Here is a 17,125-nt window from a genome sequence, read left to right as displayed (position 1 = left end):
GAGTGTAAAAATTGCCGTAGATAGCAGGCCTCAAGGGCCCACAGCCTCAAACAGCTGCTATGAACTGTTTGTGCTTTGTAGCAAGTTTCATTGTGGGGCTGGTGCTTTAATTCATTCCTTTATTTGATTCCTTGCAGTATAAAGTGAGCAGAATGCGTTAGTTGGTGTTTGTTCCCTTGGTGGGTGCCTGATTTATAAGGTTCAGAGGTAAAGTCGTGTGGAAAAAGCATGTTTTACCCTCCCTGCCATCACTCTCCCAAATGAGGAAGGTCTCCTGAAGCTAGATTGTGAAGCAGTATTTTAAAGCCCACCGAATGTCTTTGACCCCCCTTCCTCACCCATGCACATTGTCTTCTCAATACAGGCTGGCTGGTGCTCAGCAGTCAGCAGCATAGCCCGTATATTCAGAAGGCCTGAATCAACCCCTCTAAATGATGGTGAAATTAAAAAATAACACTGAAAATTAATATAACATGATATTGTGAGAGTGCTTTTTCTGTCTCCTCTCTCTCTCTTTTTTTTCCTTAAAAATGCTCCTGCTCTCTAGAGCACGTGTCTGTGAGACATCATATACCACTTTCCAAAATTTCAACTTATCTTGGATTCTAGTGTAGGTCATCTGCCTTTCATAGCTGCCTCTCCTCTTACCTGGCAACCCCCAAAGAAGTCTTGTCCTTCCACTCCCTCACTACTTGCAAGTTTTCGTCTCCTCTGCTTAACATATAAATAACATCGGCTCTAGTCATCATGTTGGTCCCAGGGTCTTCAGCTCTTCTCAGGTTTCATAATAGCAGGAGCATGTTGTTTCTTTCTTCTTACTGGTTTTAGAATGGAGGCGAGAACAAGGATATACAGAGCAGATAAGGAATATGAAGGAGAAAGAACGACTGCTGGGCTCCTTCTACTTTTTTTGTCCCCCTCTATGGTTGCCTATGAAAAATACGTTATATCTTAGTTTCGTTCAGCCCATTCAGTTTTCTGCTATTCCCCAAAAACAGGGAGGTTTCCACTGTGTCCCAGTTCCCTTGTTTTTAGAGCAGTGGTGTTTTGTGGTACCTGTAAAGTAGCTTCAGCCTCAGGCAAAACCACATACTTGTGAAGATGCCTGCTGAGTAGGCAGGATGGCAATACCAGTACTGGTACTAACTTCTTAGCTGATGCTTTGCACCTGTGAGTCCTGATAATGACCTGTGCTTGCACCTTAGTTAAAGGCAGGGGTTGAGAGAGTAGAGCTTGGAGCAAGCCAAGCTTTGCAGTGATTGAGGACGTTGTTCAGGCAGAGACTGTCACTGGTATCTGGTACCGTCAATACCTTGATCTGATGAACTCCAGTGTTTGCACCTGTGGGTGGGAACAGATTTATAAGGGTTTTGTGTGTCCTGTTTCAGTGGTGCATTGTTTTTTCTTTTTTTATTTACCCAGTTTGTAAAACCAGAGTGGCCCATGGAACCAACTCTCATGAGGTGAGTCAAAAAACTTTTGCAGTGTTATCCCCCTGCTTCCAGTCCCCCCATGGTGGTTTGGCTGGTGCTTACCGATCCTGGAGTAGGCAAAATGAGGGCTATGCCCAAGTGACTTCCCTTCCTCTGCCTCTCCCTCATGTTTAATTACACCATTATTTTTTCAGATTTATCTGAAATGAAGTTAAATATGACTTTAACCTCTTGACATGGAATTTCTTTCTAGCAGTTTCTAGCTTCTGTCATCTAGTTACTTCTAGCAGTTTGTAGTCTCCAGTCAGCTCTGTCTGCACGGAATCTCATTCAGCCTCTCCTTTGGTGGGAGATCACACTAAGTGATGTTTCCACCCCACCATGTTTCTCTTCCAACATGTATGTGGTACAGGTGAGAAATGGTTTTGTGCTGCAGATGAAGCAGCTGGTTCCTCTCTTTGAGGAGAAAGGAATAGCAAATAGAGATGGTTTCCAGGCATGTTCAGTTGTAATAACACAGTTGGAGCTGTGGGGAGAACAGGGCTGGTAGAACTATCTGCCTTCCCGTAAGGCAATTGCAGTTAAAATGGTTATGTATTCCTGGAAGGAGTGCATTCCCTATGAGCCTAACTTTGTCTAAATTTAAGCGAGTTGAGTCCTGTTTTAATTCTTTTCCATTTGTGCTTCCTGCCTTCCTGCTTACCACAGCTCAGTTTTGAGAATCCAGCCCTTGCTGCTGGCTCTCTAATGCCTGGCTTCCTTTGTTAACAACATGGTTGTCGGTCCAGGTTTCCCAGCTGCTCCTGAAACGTGCAGTATGTTGCTGCAGCGTCTCGGAGAGCTGAACGCCCTGATGTAAAATGTAAATCTAGATGAGCAGAATGCCTACAGCTGAAATCTTGAGTGACCAGCACTTCCTTTTAAAAATGCAGGAAGATTTTTCATGCAGGCCTTAGCTTGGATCATTTTACAAGCCAACAAACAGTCCTGTTACTTTGCCAGAGCAGCCGCTATAAATTTTTGCTATCATTCCTGAGAACACTTTGGGGCTGGATTATTAATGAATTTAAGACTCCAGCTTCCCTGCTGATTTTTCTGTCAAGAGTTCCTCTGCAACTGCAACCTGAAATGCATGAACCTTTCAGTGCTTGTCCAGTCAGGCTTGCACTTCATTTCCCTGGTGAATCTTTCTTTGCTCTTCCATCATACGGTCCAGACATACCTCAGCCTCCTGCCAGACTTCCATTTTCTGAGCAAAAATTAGACTAAAATACAGTTGTAGGCTGCACTTTATCATGGGAACTTAGGACTAGAGCCTAGGAGGACCCCTGGAAAAAAGCCTAAAGTCTTGTGTGGTACTTTACATAGCTAATAGTAGTAGTCACTTTTGGAGTTGCTGAGTTCTCAGGAGTGATCCAAATGTGTATTTATGATCAGAGAGGAATTGTCTTGTAATTGCTATTTTATGGTCAATAATGGCAAGGGAAGCATAGAATAAATACTCTGCTTATAGTACAGCCTGTCTAAAAGATGGAGCATAGGTCTAGAAGCAAGAAATTGTTGCCTGTTTCATTAATGACTCCTTTGGCTTTTGGTAAATCGCTTCATTTTCTGTAGAGATATTCCCACTGCAGAGCTGACACTGGAACTAGAACACAGCCTGACCAGAACCCTGCTTTTGTTCATAAGATGACTATTCAGAAAGTTCAAGAGCTGGCTAACAGGCACAGCTGAAGGTGCAGGCTTGGGCTTGGGTTTGGTGCCAGCCAAGGCTAGCAGACTCTGCATTTTGCAGTGAGAACACGAGCTAGTTAAGCCAAGGTACTGTTAGTCTCTTGTGGTGTCCCACAGTTCTACATGGCCTCTGCATTAGAAGTTGCATCAGCCAGCTCAGCATTTGAACCCCACTTTGCCAGCCCCATTTGTTAGACTTGAACAGAGTTGATGCCTGAAGGTTGTCATTCCTGGCTGCCGGCAGGTCAGAACATATCTGACCTTTGGTAAAGGTGCCCTGAGACATCACTGAGACCCATAACCTGAAGAAATGTGTCCAGAATAACTGTTTTTCTAAGTGTCAAGCAGACAGGAATGAAAAGGCAGAGAATCACTGTGGTTTTTGAGACTGAATTCCTTAAGGGCATGTCAGTAAAAATTCTTGGTGCCAAATGTTTTGTTTTGCCTTCAAAAGAGCTCTGCATTTATAATGAGGAATGCTATTTGGAAATTATGATATAAAGTATTGTTCCCATGTTACTGCCAGACACAGCAGGTCTGTGCTAGATGACAAAGAGCAAGTGCACCCTGCAAGTGAATTCTTGGAGCTGTATTCATGCATGCTAAAATCCATGAGACATGGCAGTGAACCAGCATAATGCAACACCATGGGATCTATAGGGGTTGTGTGCTAGTCCTTGGGGCTGTTGGCACAGAGCTTTGCAGAAGAGAGTTTTCACATGGTTTCTGGTAGCCTAGGTCAGTTCTGTGCCAAGAAAATAAACTCTCTGGGTTTCCACACTTCTAAAATAGAGTGATAAGTACCTGCTCATCTTATGTTTGTTTGTGGGGATTAATTAACTAATATTTGAAGAGAACACTATAGGAACAGCACAGTTCTTGCCAGTATGATGATGTAGATACTGTAATGCCAACAGTCTACGCAGGAGGAAGAAGAGAGCAGTGTTTCTTGCCACCAGTGGGAGACAAATGAGATATGATGTTGTTGCTCTGCGTCATCTTGATGGACGATTCTGCTGGTTAGATAAGGTTTCTTGCACAGGTTGTTACTACTCACAAATTCACTCTGTGCTGCCAGATAGATAGCATCTAGTATAATAGAATCATATCAGCTGCAAGTAGGTATTGAATGCACGCATTGACTTGGATTCAGAAAATGTTGATCTACTGAGTCATTGTGCATGCGTGCAGACAATTATGTGACCTAACGTGGTCTACCAGATAAGGAGGAATAAGGATTATTCCTTATAATCAGACTAAAAGCTCAGACTTTTAACTATGAATATGTAAGCATTACATCACTTACCATGGCTATGTTTTTGAACAACAAAACCTATTATATTTACTATTTTTATTACAGGAACAAACTAAGGTGTTAGCAAAAATTCAGTCTGAAAGTATAGCATATATCAAATGAGCAATCCTTCTAGTGACCCTGACTTCACTGAGACACAGGTAATGTCAGAAAGCACAAAAACTAACGGGAAGCATACGGGAAGAGCGCACAAGCAGTATAACCCATCTGCACCATGCTGAGGCAGGAAGCTCCAATTTTTTTCTGTATATTGCTGTGGAGTCACTGTGGGACCCAGAGGCATTCTCTTAGCCTCTCTGGACTGTCTTGCATCCTGAATAAAACACTAGGCCCAAGCAGGCCAGTGAGAAAATATTAACAGGCATAAGAAAAAACTTGTCTTTCTGAGCTTAGGAACTTTCCTGGTAAGTGTTGTGCATCCTGCACTGACTGAGGTATAACAGAATGGTCAGGGTTGGAAGGGACCTTTGGAGATCATCTCATCCAACCCCCCTGCCAAAGCAGGGTCACCTACAGCAAGTTGCACAGGATTGCTTCCAGGCGGTTTTTGAATATCTCCAGAAAAGGAGACTCCACAACCTCTCTGGGCAGCCTGTTCCAGTGCTCTGCCACCCTCAAAGTAATAAAGTTCTTCCTGGTATTCAGATGGAACTTCCTGAGTTTCAGTTTGTGCCTTTTGCCCCTTAATCTGTTGCTGGGCACCACTGAAAAGAGTCTGGCCCCATCCTCTTGACACCTACATGCCCTTAAGGTATTTGTAAGCATTGATGAGATCCCCTCTCAGTCTTCTCTAGGCTGAACAGACCCAGTTCCCTCAGCCTTTCCTTGTAAGGGAGATGCTCCGGTCCCCTCATCATCTTTGTTGCCCTCCGCCAGACTCTCTCCAGTAGTTCCTTGTCTTTCTTGAACTGGGGAGCCCAGAACTGGTAGGTGGCAGGCTCAGGACTTGGATGGTTAGCTGTTGTCTTCAAGGCTCTTCAGAGGGGGAAGGTGCTCTAACAAAGCGTCCTTATCTGTGGGAGAGAGTTTTGCCCAGAGGAAAGGAAGATAAAATGTATGTCAGGTTCTCAGTATTCACCTGACTACCAACATGCCTTGTTGCCACTGTGGATAACAAGGCCCAGCATCACTGAAGTAATGAGAAGAGGTCAACATTCAGATAACTAGAGCATAGCTTTTTCAGGGCTTTGAGGATGGAGAGAAGACCTTAAGCTTGTCATCACTGCTGTGTAGGGGCACACTGGTATAAGGTAATTTCATCACCAGAATGGTGCTTGCTGTTGGTTCTGCGTAGGAGCCATGGCAGCATCCATATGGTAACAACAAACCTGCAAAATGGGGCACCACAGTTGTGATAATTATATGTGCATGTAAGCATGGTAATGGAGGCATCAATGGAAAGAGCAATGTAACATGTGCTGAAGATATGCTGACTCGTCAAAGTACTTCGGTGCATCTGCCAGCATTGCTTCTGTGCTGTTTGAGGCAGCTGTTTGTCATTCAGGTCCATAAATGCCTTCCTTTTTGACATATTTGTTTCAGTCCCTTCAAGAGGACTATCCATTTGGAGTACTGGGGTGAAACCAAGCCAAGAAAATCATTAGGCTGGCATTTGCTAGAAGTAAGAACTACTGGAGTCTGAAAAAAGTTCTCTGATGATGTGGGTGAAACCCTGGTGCTTAGACCATTGCAACTGGACTGAACCAAACCATAGGAAATGGAGCTGTGGGAAAGAACTTGTATAATTAGTACACAGAGCTGTTCCTTTTGCTGTTCTCATGATACACACTTGTATTGAATACAGACTTTGTCATCTGTGTTGGTCAAAGGTTTTACCCTTTTGTTGTACCTGCAGTTCCAGTAGCTTCCCAACTAAAAGCAGCAAATGAAATTGCAAGGAACTGAGAAGAAAATGTTGATTGAAAATGAAAGCAACACTGCCAGTAGTGTTTGGAGAGTTGTGTATCAGTGAAATGAAATGTAATGAAATGAGACTAGTTGCTGAGAAGGAATTCACACCTGGTCAATAGATATCCACCAGTAGCTGTTCCCCCTCACTGCTAGTCAGGTGGTGGGTAAGCATGAAATTGTTGACAGACTTGTGCACAACTGTGTGTGCATGTTTCCAGATGGCGATCATCTTCAACCAGGAGGGCCTGAAAGCTGTTCGCCCCCCTTGCGTCATTCAGAGCTTCATCAATCACAATGCCGTGCTGTATAAAGTCTTCGTGGTCGGGGAATCCTACACGGTGGTGAAAAGGCCATCTTTAAAGAACTTCTCTGCAGGTATCTCAGGTACGTTGTGCAGATTTAAAAGGAAATGTCAGTTCTCAGAGCCTTGGCAGCAAACAGCTCAAAAGAAAAATATATTTGAAAAGGCTGCTGAAGTGAAGGCAGATGGTTCTTACACACCAGGTTTCCTCTTCTGTATTATTTCAGTAGGAAGGGAGATAACTCATCTGCTCTGGAATACATACGAGTGACATTTGTATAGTAAATATTTATGCAATGGTAACCTGAGTCTTACCTGTTAGAAACAGTGTTTTATGTCATGTGGAAAGGGGGAGAGGGAGAGAAATTCTCGAATTTCACAGTAAGTTCATGTGTCATTTGTTCCGGAGTTTGTTTATAAATGTACTTTGCAGAGAATTTCCTGGATTCCATCGTTTTAGAACTTCCTCTCCCTATTTTTACCTTGATTATGTATATGTGTTTAAATTAAAGATCACTTGTGCTCTCAGCTAAATGAACCTCTCTGTTCATATGAGGCCCAGTGTTGTAAACCTTGGTGGGAAGTATGCCTTGGTTTGTAGATACCAGCTGTGTTGGGGGGAAGGAGGAATGGATTTGTCCATGAGGACAGGGATCCTCCTGTATGTGACCAGAAAGCAGCACTTGGAGGGTTTTCGTTAAAGATTACTTAAATTTCCTCTGTGGAAAAAAAAGCTCATTTCCAGAGAAATGCATTCTGTGGCCGTCAGAAGCAAAAAGGAATTATCAGTGCGTGGATGGGAGTATGATCTGCCTGCAACTGGACAAATCCAGGAGTGGGGATGGGAGAAGGTATCAGACTAAAGGGGATGAATGAACAAGTGCCACTTTCTTGTCACTTTTCTTAGTGGTTTCTGCTGATCTTAGTATGTCCATGTATGCTTACCATTGCGTTCTGCACACAAATACGTATTTCGTTAGTATACATATAGTAGGATTCCAGTAAAAGTCCTTGTCTGTAGGTATGTATGCCTATATTTCCATTTAGGTCTGTTCTATGTCCCAATCAATTTAAGTGGGTCAGAATCTGTGTTCATATAAACTGTTAGGACAGTTGATCTATACTTTTGCTGGAAGGGAACGTTTTAAGGCATCTTTCTAAAAATGCCTTAGCTAATATCTCATCTGTTAGTGTAAGACTTAAAAGTTGTCTGGAAGCCCACATGAAAAAGTTTTGTGGGCAGATTAGAGTAAGTGTCTGGCTTTCTTACCCTCATTGGGAGAGTTTAAGGGGGCCATGCTACAGGCACCTGACTAAGCAGATCTGATGATTAAACAGATCTGGTAGCTGTGAGGCACTCTAGGAGCTGACTGTCTGAAAGTACAGGGCCTTTCTAAATGGGAGGAAAGGCAAGAAGAGTATACGGTGGTGTCAGACTGCAGAGTGGATTTGGGTTTGCTATTCACAGCTCCCCATCTTTATTCTATGTGGTGCTGTGGCTGCTCTTAAAGGTCCACTCAGAACAGCACAGCAGAAATACCCTCTTGCTGGTGCCACCTGCGTGCTGAGAGTTTGGTCTGGGTGTCGCCGTGCAGGTTGTCTGTACAATGCCATCAGTCTGCTGTGGTGGGAATCCCAAGGGGTGACTTGTGGTGGAGTTCTCCCCACCAATGAAACCTCTAGCACAGCGGGAGCGGGGAGGGAGGTGCTGGTACAATTCTCCCTGTGGTTTCCACTGTGGTACGTTAGGGGCTGCTGTCACCCCAGGGTGTCCCCTGCATTCCTGTGGTGCCTCCAAAAGGAGGGCAAGGCCTGACCATGAAATTTACTGCTTTCCTCCATGGTGACAGTGGCCTCCCCAGGTTCACAGGGATCTCAGCGTACCCTGGGTGCTGTTGATTTATTACCTGCAGTGAATGCAGCATCTCCCTTCTATCACACACCTTCCCATTGGAACTGTCACTTTGAGTATAGCGAATTAGTAGAAATTAATTTCATTATCTTACTGAACTTAGTTAATTGGCTCTGGTGAAAAAAAGGAAACCAATTTCTATTAACCCCATGCAGTTCTCTTTATCTGTGGTCCGAGGTCTGAAAACCGTGGGTGACCCGGCCGTGGGTCCCTGCCTGCCTGTGCAGGCAGCTAAGTGCCAGCAGGCAGGAGAGGTCCTGTGCTGGGGTGGGTGGTGGGGGACTGCCCGGTAGGGATCAAGACTAGATTCCCAGGGCTGCAGTGCCATCTGCTGTTCCTTGCACTAATCCTTTGGAAATTAAAATCTGGTATAAAGTTATTTATAACCTGCTTTTAATTCCAGACAGAGAATCAATATTTTTCAACAGCCACAATGTTTCAAAACCAGAATCCTCATCTGTCTTAACAGCAGTAAGTACACTTGGTCTTTTTTCCTCTAGCGCGGCTCAAAAACTATCTAGTTCCTTCTTATCGAGGCATTAGTAGCTCGTGACTCTCCTTCACAAGTTGTCTGCTTATGTGTTGCAGGCTGAGGTCTGTCTGGTACAACGAACCAGCATGACTGTGTCCCCCTCTGGTTTTCCTTACCGAGCTCTGGTGAGGAAGCACTGATGGAGCAGGGCTGTGCTGCTTGCCAGGCCTATACTCCCCGGAGCTAATCTAAGCAAAGGGAAGAAGGAGGTTCTGCATGCAAATACCTGACCTTTTCCTGTCCAGAGAGCTTAATAAGCAGAAATCATCCTTCTAGGACTCAGTTCTGTGAGGAAAGACAAATGGTGAAAATTCAAGCAGAGAAATTGCGTTGGGTAGGGCCACAGAGGGCCAGTAGCTGTCTGTGCTATGAGCACACCCGAGCTGTGACCGTGGGCCCATTTCTGCATGTCTTCCGAGTCCAGCCATGCCGGCATGCTGCACAGTTTCATGCTTGCATTGCCAGTCCTTTTAATAAGCTTTGCATGTATGAATCCCAACAAGTTCTTGGGCACTCAACTGCAGAGAAAGTCACTTTACAGGACTGGGTCCTTTCAGTCTCAATCTCCAGATTCTTTTCTATTTGAAAACTCTACTGGGGAGTAGTTTCATAGTCAGCAATGATTAAATTTTGTGTGCAACACTGATAGGCATGCTAAATATTAAATATTAAAACTGTAATTGTGTTAGTCATAAATCCCTTTATGGCTAAATTTACTTTCAGACTTAGAGACAGTATATGCTCCTGTAGTTTACCTGCCATCTCTCTCATACACATGTTCCATACGCACTTCTGTAGGCATAACAGCATACTTCTGCTGCATAGCATGTTGTTTAAAAAGTGGAGAAAATTACATCTTCCAGTCATAAGTAACCTGAGTTACTCATTATAATAAATGTTTATAGAGTAATCTATACATTAAAACCCACATAAAAGATATCCCCTTTGAATGACCCTCTGTCCTGAAGATAACAGCTGAGTGGTATTGTATGGCTCAGTTTAAACTAACAGCAGGAGTCTGTCTTAGCAGCTCTTTAACATAGGCCTTAATATACATTGAAATAACAGAATGTTATCCCGAATATTTGCAGCACAGGTTAAACATGCCAGCTGTATTTGCTTTTTTAAGGTATAGGTCTAGTACTTAAAATAGTGAGTCTGATTCTCCATTCATTCCTACACTGCTCTGTCTCTCGAGGAACTACACCAGTATGAAGAGGAAGAACTAGGTGCTTTAAAGCAGGTGAACTGCCAGTATAGGAAGGATTCTGAATTATGAAAGCAATTTCTCTTTGGCGTCTTTCTCTGTTTCATGCCACTGGTTCTCTGCAGTTAGATTTGGTGGATATAAGCCTGGAAACCTTTGAAAATCAATCTTTCCTCTAAAAAGACTGTTTCAGAGTCCCTTAGTAATGCATCTTTTTCCACTATAGCTGGATAAAATCGAAGGAGTATTTGAGCGGCCAAATGACGACGTCATCCGGGAAATCTCTAAGGCTCTGCGGCAAGCTCTGGGTGTTTCGCTCTTTGGAATTGATATCATCATTAACAATCAGACTGGGCAGCATGCGGTCATTGATATAAATGCATTCCCAGGTGAGAAAGGCCTTTCCACTCAAGCTTTTGTGGAGACTGTATAGTGTGTGCTTAGCGTGAAGTTTTACTGCTGGTGTGTCACATCATTGCTTCCCAGGTGGGGGACAGAAGAGCAGCAGCCACATTGTTCTGAGATCAGATACTGTTCAGTCTGGGAAGGGCAGAACCCTAATCTAGATATGGAATGTGCTACTGTAATATCAGCTCTTAGGAGATAGGGTGAAATTTTAGTGGCCAGCTGTAACATGTCTGTCATGTCCTTCCCTGCAAAGGGATGCCCAGGAACTGAAGCGTGGGACTGTGTGCTGGGACCTGGCCTTCGTTCTGAAGAAGAAAAGAAGAATAATAAATTCTATTTTAGGAGAACCTTTTAAGATTTATTTTTTTCCAGACTCTGTGCCATTAAAAGTGTTGAGGGGGTGGAAGCAGCAAGCTGTTCACTTGAAAATCTGTTCCCCACAAAAAGACAGTTGTGCACACAAGCAGCAGCGCCAGGAATCTGAAGAAGATGATAAAATTGTAGGTGCACAGAAGTTGCTGTATAGAGTTAAATATCCTTCCAGGTTCTCGTAAGTGCATCCTGGAGTAAAACAAGAGAATAGAGCATGTGAAAACAGGTAAATTTGTTCTCCACTTTTTTTAGTGCAGCATACATCTTGGAAACAACTAAACAATCTCCCTGACCAGTGGAATTGCTAAAAGGAGTTGTAAATGTGTATAAGGGGAGGCAGTAATGGTCTGTCACTTGTGCTAAATTCAGTAACCTGACACAGGAAAAGAATACGTCATCTCATTTGATTCTGTTGTGCATGAGGTTTTTCTCTTTGAGAATGTCTTCACATTACCTGAATAGTGAGGTTTGTTTCCAGAGACATACACAGGCTGTTACATAGTTTGTTTAACCTGTCATTAAAGACTTTGAGTTTTCAAAATGGCTGCAGTTATCTTTACATCTAGAGATCTTGCCCTGAGCCCCCAGTCTTACTCATCTTTCGATTCATGTCCTCAGTCCCACTACTGCCCTGTAGTGCCTTGCCTGTCTATCTCCACAGTGACTGGTTTTCTTTTAAAGCTCCAGCCCTGCTATTCTCAGGTCACTTTGCCGCTTGGTTCTAACATATGGTGTTGTTGCAATCTGCAGACTTACGAAAACGGTCTTTTGCCAAGAGCAGTGAAACAACCTAAGTTGAGTGTCACGTGGACCCATATCAGTTTTATGAATGGGATTACATTTCAGACACTGAGTCTTGGAGTCAGTGGTGCAGGACATTCTTTTGCAATCCTGCATCCTGCATTTTGGATTGGTGTTTTGGTTTTTTTTTTTTTTTTATTTGGTACTTTGCACAGACTGAAATTCTCCTTTTCTTGAAATGTTGAAAAGTCCAAATTGGGGAACAACTAGTGGCAAACTTAACTATTTAAAAAGGAATAACATCTTCTTGTTGTGGCAGAAGTTTGCAGAACTGCTGTCACCATTGTACTCTGCTGCTCTTCTACCCTAAGGCAATAGTTTTCAATATTCAGCCCCAAGTCTTGTATTTCAATCTGTATAATAATTGGTCTTGAAAGAGATATTGAATTAATAGACTGTTTTAGTCCTTGCAGGAGGCCTGAGAGCACAGGGAAGCTTCTTATGTACAGGTCCACATTGTGTCTCACACAGGAGTTTTTTGGTGGTGAACATGTGGGTAGTGAGGGTAGCTCCTGGCTTTATCACCGTGGAATAGGTTGAAAACCAGTTGGAGAAAGTCTAGAGAATAGCATATGGAAGAGAGAAGACTGCGGGCAGACAAAACTACCTTCAAAATTGTGAAAGGTAGCAGAACTGAGAGAGATGAGCTGCTCTCAAGGGCTGCTGAGGTCAGAGACGTAGCCATGGGGTAAAATAGAACAGAAGAGTTAATCTCAACACAGAATACTCTGTTGCCCAAAAGCATGTTCAGCCCCAGCAGCTGCATTTCCCTCCAAGGACCAGTGTGATTAAAGGCTGAGCAGCCTCAAGGGCTGGCTTCATTGATGGAGGCAGCACCTTGCTGATGAGAAGTTCAAATACAGCCCTGCCCAAATAAGTCACTGATGGGCTGTATCAGCAGTGGGATCTCACTGTTCCTGGCTCACTGCAGTCCCAGGAAGGGACTTTCCTTTGCTCCTCTTCCTCAAGTCATCCTATCCTGCAAGGGTTGCAGTAGAGCCAAACTGGAGCCAAGTTAGACACTTCAGGGACCTGCTACATTATCTCTGCACCACCGCTTTGGGGAAGGGAGGGGAAGAGGTGCCTTTTAAGGAGCATTCACAGCCTCTTTCATGGAGCTCAAGCTATAGCTTGGGGCCAGGCCTGACCAAAGCTTTGTCCAGCTGCTCAGAGGCTTGGCTTCCTTGTGTGCTGTCTTTTGTGTTTACCAGGCTTGAAGCTCATTTGAACCTGCCACTCCATGGATGTCATCTTGAGATTAGTTTAAGGTCCGAATTGACAACAGATGTTCATCTGTTATCTGCTCCATTAGCACCAGCAACTCTTCAAAAAGATTTTAAAGATAAAAGGCCTATTGTGTCTCCTGTTCTGTGGGAAACCACCAGGACTATATTTAGCAGTGTTTACCAGCTGAGATATTTAACTGTAGGCACAGTCACGTAGCATGTGGGTTTTACGTTTGTCTGACCTCAGATAACTGAGAGAAAAGGCTCCGCTCCACATAGCCTGCCGTCCGGTGGCTGTGGCGGAGCTCACCCAGCCCAAGCAGCAGCTTGTGCACAAGTTCTGCAGCCTGTCACCAGTATGAGGGAACTGCTAGTTCTATGTGCATATATGTGGTAGCTGGAAGCATCAGATCTGAACGTGCACTTTGTGTGTGTAAATACACTGCTGCAAATGCGGGACATGGGCTATCCATTTCCCGTTGCCCAAGGGAAGATGCAGAAAAGCAGAGAGTGTGCCAGATCAGGGAGAGTCTCCCAAAAATCAGGCAGGTAGCATCTCTAATGCTAGCTTAAAAATGCTCGTAGGCTTTTCTTGATTCCACAAAGCTCAGGGGGACAGGTACTTGTTTTCAGATGCATTGCTGGGTGGACATCCCTTCTATCCATGCTCAGCCAGAGGACTCTGGAGACTGTTTTCAACATCGCCAAATTCAGGCCTTTTGTAGACAGGCGTTTCCAAAATGGTTTCAGTGGGCAGTGCTAGGATAGTACCTGCTGGAGCATGATTCATGCAGCTTGTGCTTTGAGCTATGTAAAACTTACATCCTCCTACTGATGTCTTGTGTGACATGAACCTCGAATTCATTGCCAGTGTTTTCTGAAGGTGTAATTTTATCTGCCCTTCTTGGTTTCGTTATCATCACAGCATAGTGATGTCCCACAATTGCCTTTTTTGAGAGACCTGCAGCAGCAGCTAGTGAAGAGAGTGAGGCAATATTCATAGAATTTGCAGCCTTCTCCAGGTGTCCTGTAGCTCAAGAGTTGAGACACCCTGGTTCTCTTCCTCCCTTCCTTGTCTTCGTTTTTGACAAGTGTGTGACGTTTCTTCTGAGTGACTAGGCAGAGCTACTTGGGCCTTTCCACCCAGTGTGCAGAGGGCTCGCACAGAGGAAGCCTGCCTGATAATGTACAGCTTTCTTACACTGTAACATCTGCTATTTCAGGACTGAATAACTGGCCATCTTACTCCCATTAAATATTTAAAGCAACTTCTTTGTGAGTTTGCCAGGTGTTTTTCAGTGAGCAGACATGAAACACCCTAGGGTACTATGGATCTCCTCTCTGAATATTAAATCTGTTACTATGGAGATGGCTTATTCCCGGGGTGTTTGAAGCACTCTGAGTAGATTTAAAGGCTAATCCCATGGCTTTTACATACGCAAGAAAGCGTAACAAGCACCTCTGTCAGAGGTGGAGGTCTTGTTCTGGCTCCCATGACTGGCTGTAAAAGTCCTAGTTGCCCCCTGCCGACCAGTGGATTACTGTGTGGGGCACTGGGAACCCTGATGTTTTGAAATGGCCGGTTTGTTTGGTGAATCTGTTTAAGGGCCTTTGAGAAAGGAAAACTGGGAGCTGTTGTCTCGCATTGCTGATGTTTTGCGTGACTTGCTAAGTATCTAGGAGAATTGTGACCAAGTGCAATAAAATCCAAAACAATGTAGCAGCCTAAATAAGAGTTAACTGGTTAACGTGTGAGTTATAAACACACCACATTTATCTTAAGGTGAAGTTGTGATCTTACCTTATGTTTCTCAGGAAGCTGGGGTTTTATTGCCTAAGGAAGTTGGTCTTTACAGGAGGATGGAGATTAAAATTGAATTATTTATGGATCTAAGGGATTTTTCTGCTCTGTGATCACATCACTAAAAGTGTTTTAAAATGTGCATTTACTTTGTGGTCTCTGGTTCTGCTCTTGTGCTGCTGTGTGAATGTGTGCTATTCACATGGGACTTTTAAACTGTTACTTGTTGCTTCAGTTTCCTGTATTAATACCAGGTCACCTTCAGAATACTTTTATAGACATTTTAAAACAATCAGCCTATCCCATGAAATACACTGAATATCATATGTCACCTCTAAATACTAAATCAAATTGATAACAATTTTAGGTGGTGCAGTAGCAGTTAAGATCCATTTCAAGACATTGTACCGGTGTGTTGCATGTCTGGTTCCATTTTAAAATGAATGCAATGATAAAACTGTACCTGTACCAGAGTGTTTAAAATAGAACCAGAAATTCTGTATGCCTACTGCCACCCTTTATGCCACCAAAAATGTCATGTCTCTGGGTATTTGAGAAATAGTTTTAACCAGGAAACTTGTTGTTAAACTCTGCATTGTAAATTGATTTACACTGATTTATGTTTACGGTCCCTCAAGTGTTTTTCAGACATTGCTCATAGTGGGCAACATGTTTTAAGGGCCAAGTTAGGTTAGATTAGACAACCATCACATTGCTTCTTAGACAGTGGGAAACTGCCTTTTCCGTAAGGTATAAAACCAGCACCGCTGTCCTCTGATGTTTCCCTAACCTCATGGGGGTATTGCTGGGCAAATTGTAGGAAGGGTCCGTACTCTCAGAGGAACTCAGCATTAGAGCTACTTTCCATAGTAAACCTGGAAAGAGGATGGAAAAGATCAATGTTATACCACAGAGTTTGTAACTTAGGGAAAAACCTGGACTTGGCAACAAATGATAGAATATGCCTAAAATTATGTATACACATATATACTTGGGAGGAAAAAAACCCAGAAAATCAGAAAGGTGACAGTTTTTCTCATTGAACAAAAGTATTTTTGTAGCAAGTGTCTGTTTCTTTTTATGCTAATCTGCTTGTGCAGTTGCTTAAGATGGTGTCATAGAAAAGAAGCCTTTTTATTATCACTTGGAGGGCAAGGACAGCCCAAGAAATAAACTGGTAGAAGAAGACTTTCGAAGAACTTATGAAAATGACTTAATTAACTTTTTTTTTCTCCTCTCCTTCATTTTTTCTCTTTTCAGGTTACGAGGGTGTTTCTGAATTTTTCACAGATCTCCTGAACCACATAGCTGCTGTCCTGCAGGGTCAGGCACCTGAGGTGACCCAGCTAAACTGCAGCAAGCTCCTGGCAGAGCAGACCAGCGGGATCATGGACGAGCGGATATGCTGCGCTAGCACAGGCTGTCTCAGCGTCATGGGAAAAGACTCCTCCTGGATTGTGGAAAGTGAGACCAACAACTCAGTAAAACTGCAACACCAGAGACTAGGCTGCAACTCAGCAGTGTCCCCCAGCTTCCAGCAGCACTGTGTTGCTACATTGGCAACAAAAGCTTCTTCTCAATAACTTGCCAATGCCATGGACTGAGAAAAAGCCACAGGGATACAAACTGTGGTCCCAGAACCAGATCAGGCTGTAATAATACAATTGCGAAAAATGAAAAAAAAAGAAAAAAACCACACAAAAAACCCACAAAACAAAAAGCAAAATAAAATACTTCCGTTTGATTTAACCTGATTTGCTGAGGAAATGGGCTGAAAGGGGGAGGGCGAGAAAGTGATTCAGATCCATTTCATCAGATTCCAGTTGCAAATCTGTAGTGAGTTTACACACACATGGGTTTTAACACTAGTCCTTTCATTGTGGGAGGGTTGCTCTTTCATTTCTGTTGTTCTTTGTAATCACTGATGACCAGCATTTTAAAATCGGACCTCATGGTATCAAGATAATAATGTTGAAATGCAGTGTCTGAATGTAACAGTGCTAGAGATTTTTGCCTAAAATATTCCCTCTTCCCTTTTTCCAGGTAGGCCATTGCAAAAGAAAGCTGAGACAACTTCCTTATCACTAAACCAAATCTCTTGAAACATTGACCAGTCAAGATCTTGACAGGTAGCTTGCTGTGAAGCGGTGGCACTTTGAGTAGGACAGAGCA

General features: G+C 43.4%; 1 protein-coding gene across 1 annotated transcript in view; it reads left to right on the top strand.

Annotated features, from left to right (window-relative positions):
* The window catches only part of ITPK1 (inositol-tetrakisphosphate 1-kinase), a gene marked incomplete at its 5' end in the record, with an annotated part of 72,278 nt that extends 55,637 nt beyond the window's left edge, over nt 1-16,641 (top strand). Inside the window, 5 exons of the mRNA XM_009695928.1 lie at nt 1,423-1,463; nt 6,612-6,777; nt 9,010-9,077; nt 10,572-10,734; nt 16,214-16,641. Coding sequence (XP_009694230.1) covers nt 1,423-1,463; nt 6,612-6,777; nt 9,010-9,077; nt 10,572-10,734; nt 16,214-16,536 — 761 coding nt within the window. The remainder of the gene's footprint in view (nt 1-1,422; nt 1,464-6,611; nt 6,778-9,009; nt 9,078-10,571; nt 10,735-16,213) is intronic.
* Nucleotides 16,642-17,125: the final 484 nt, after the last annotated feature.

The sequence above is a fragment of the Cariama cristata genome, unplaced genomic scaffold (genome assembly GCF_000690535.1).
Source record: "Cariama cristata isolate BGI_N322 unplaced genomic scaffold, ASM69053v1 scaffold4902, whole genome shotgun sequence".
In the NCBI taxonomy this organism is placed as follows: Eukaryota; Metazoa; Chordata; class Aves; order Cariamiformes; family Cariamidae; genus Cariama; species Cariama cristata.
Note: the sequence above shows the minus strand (reverse complement) of the source record. Positions and strands in the feature narration are given on the sequence as shown.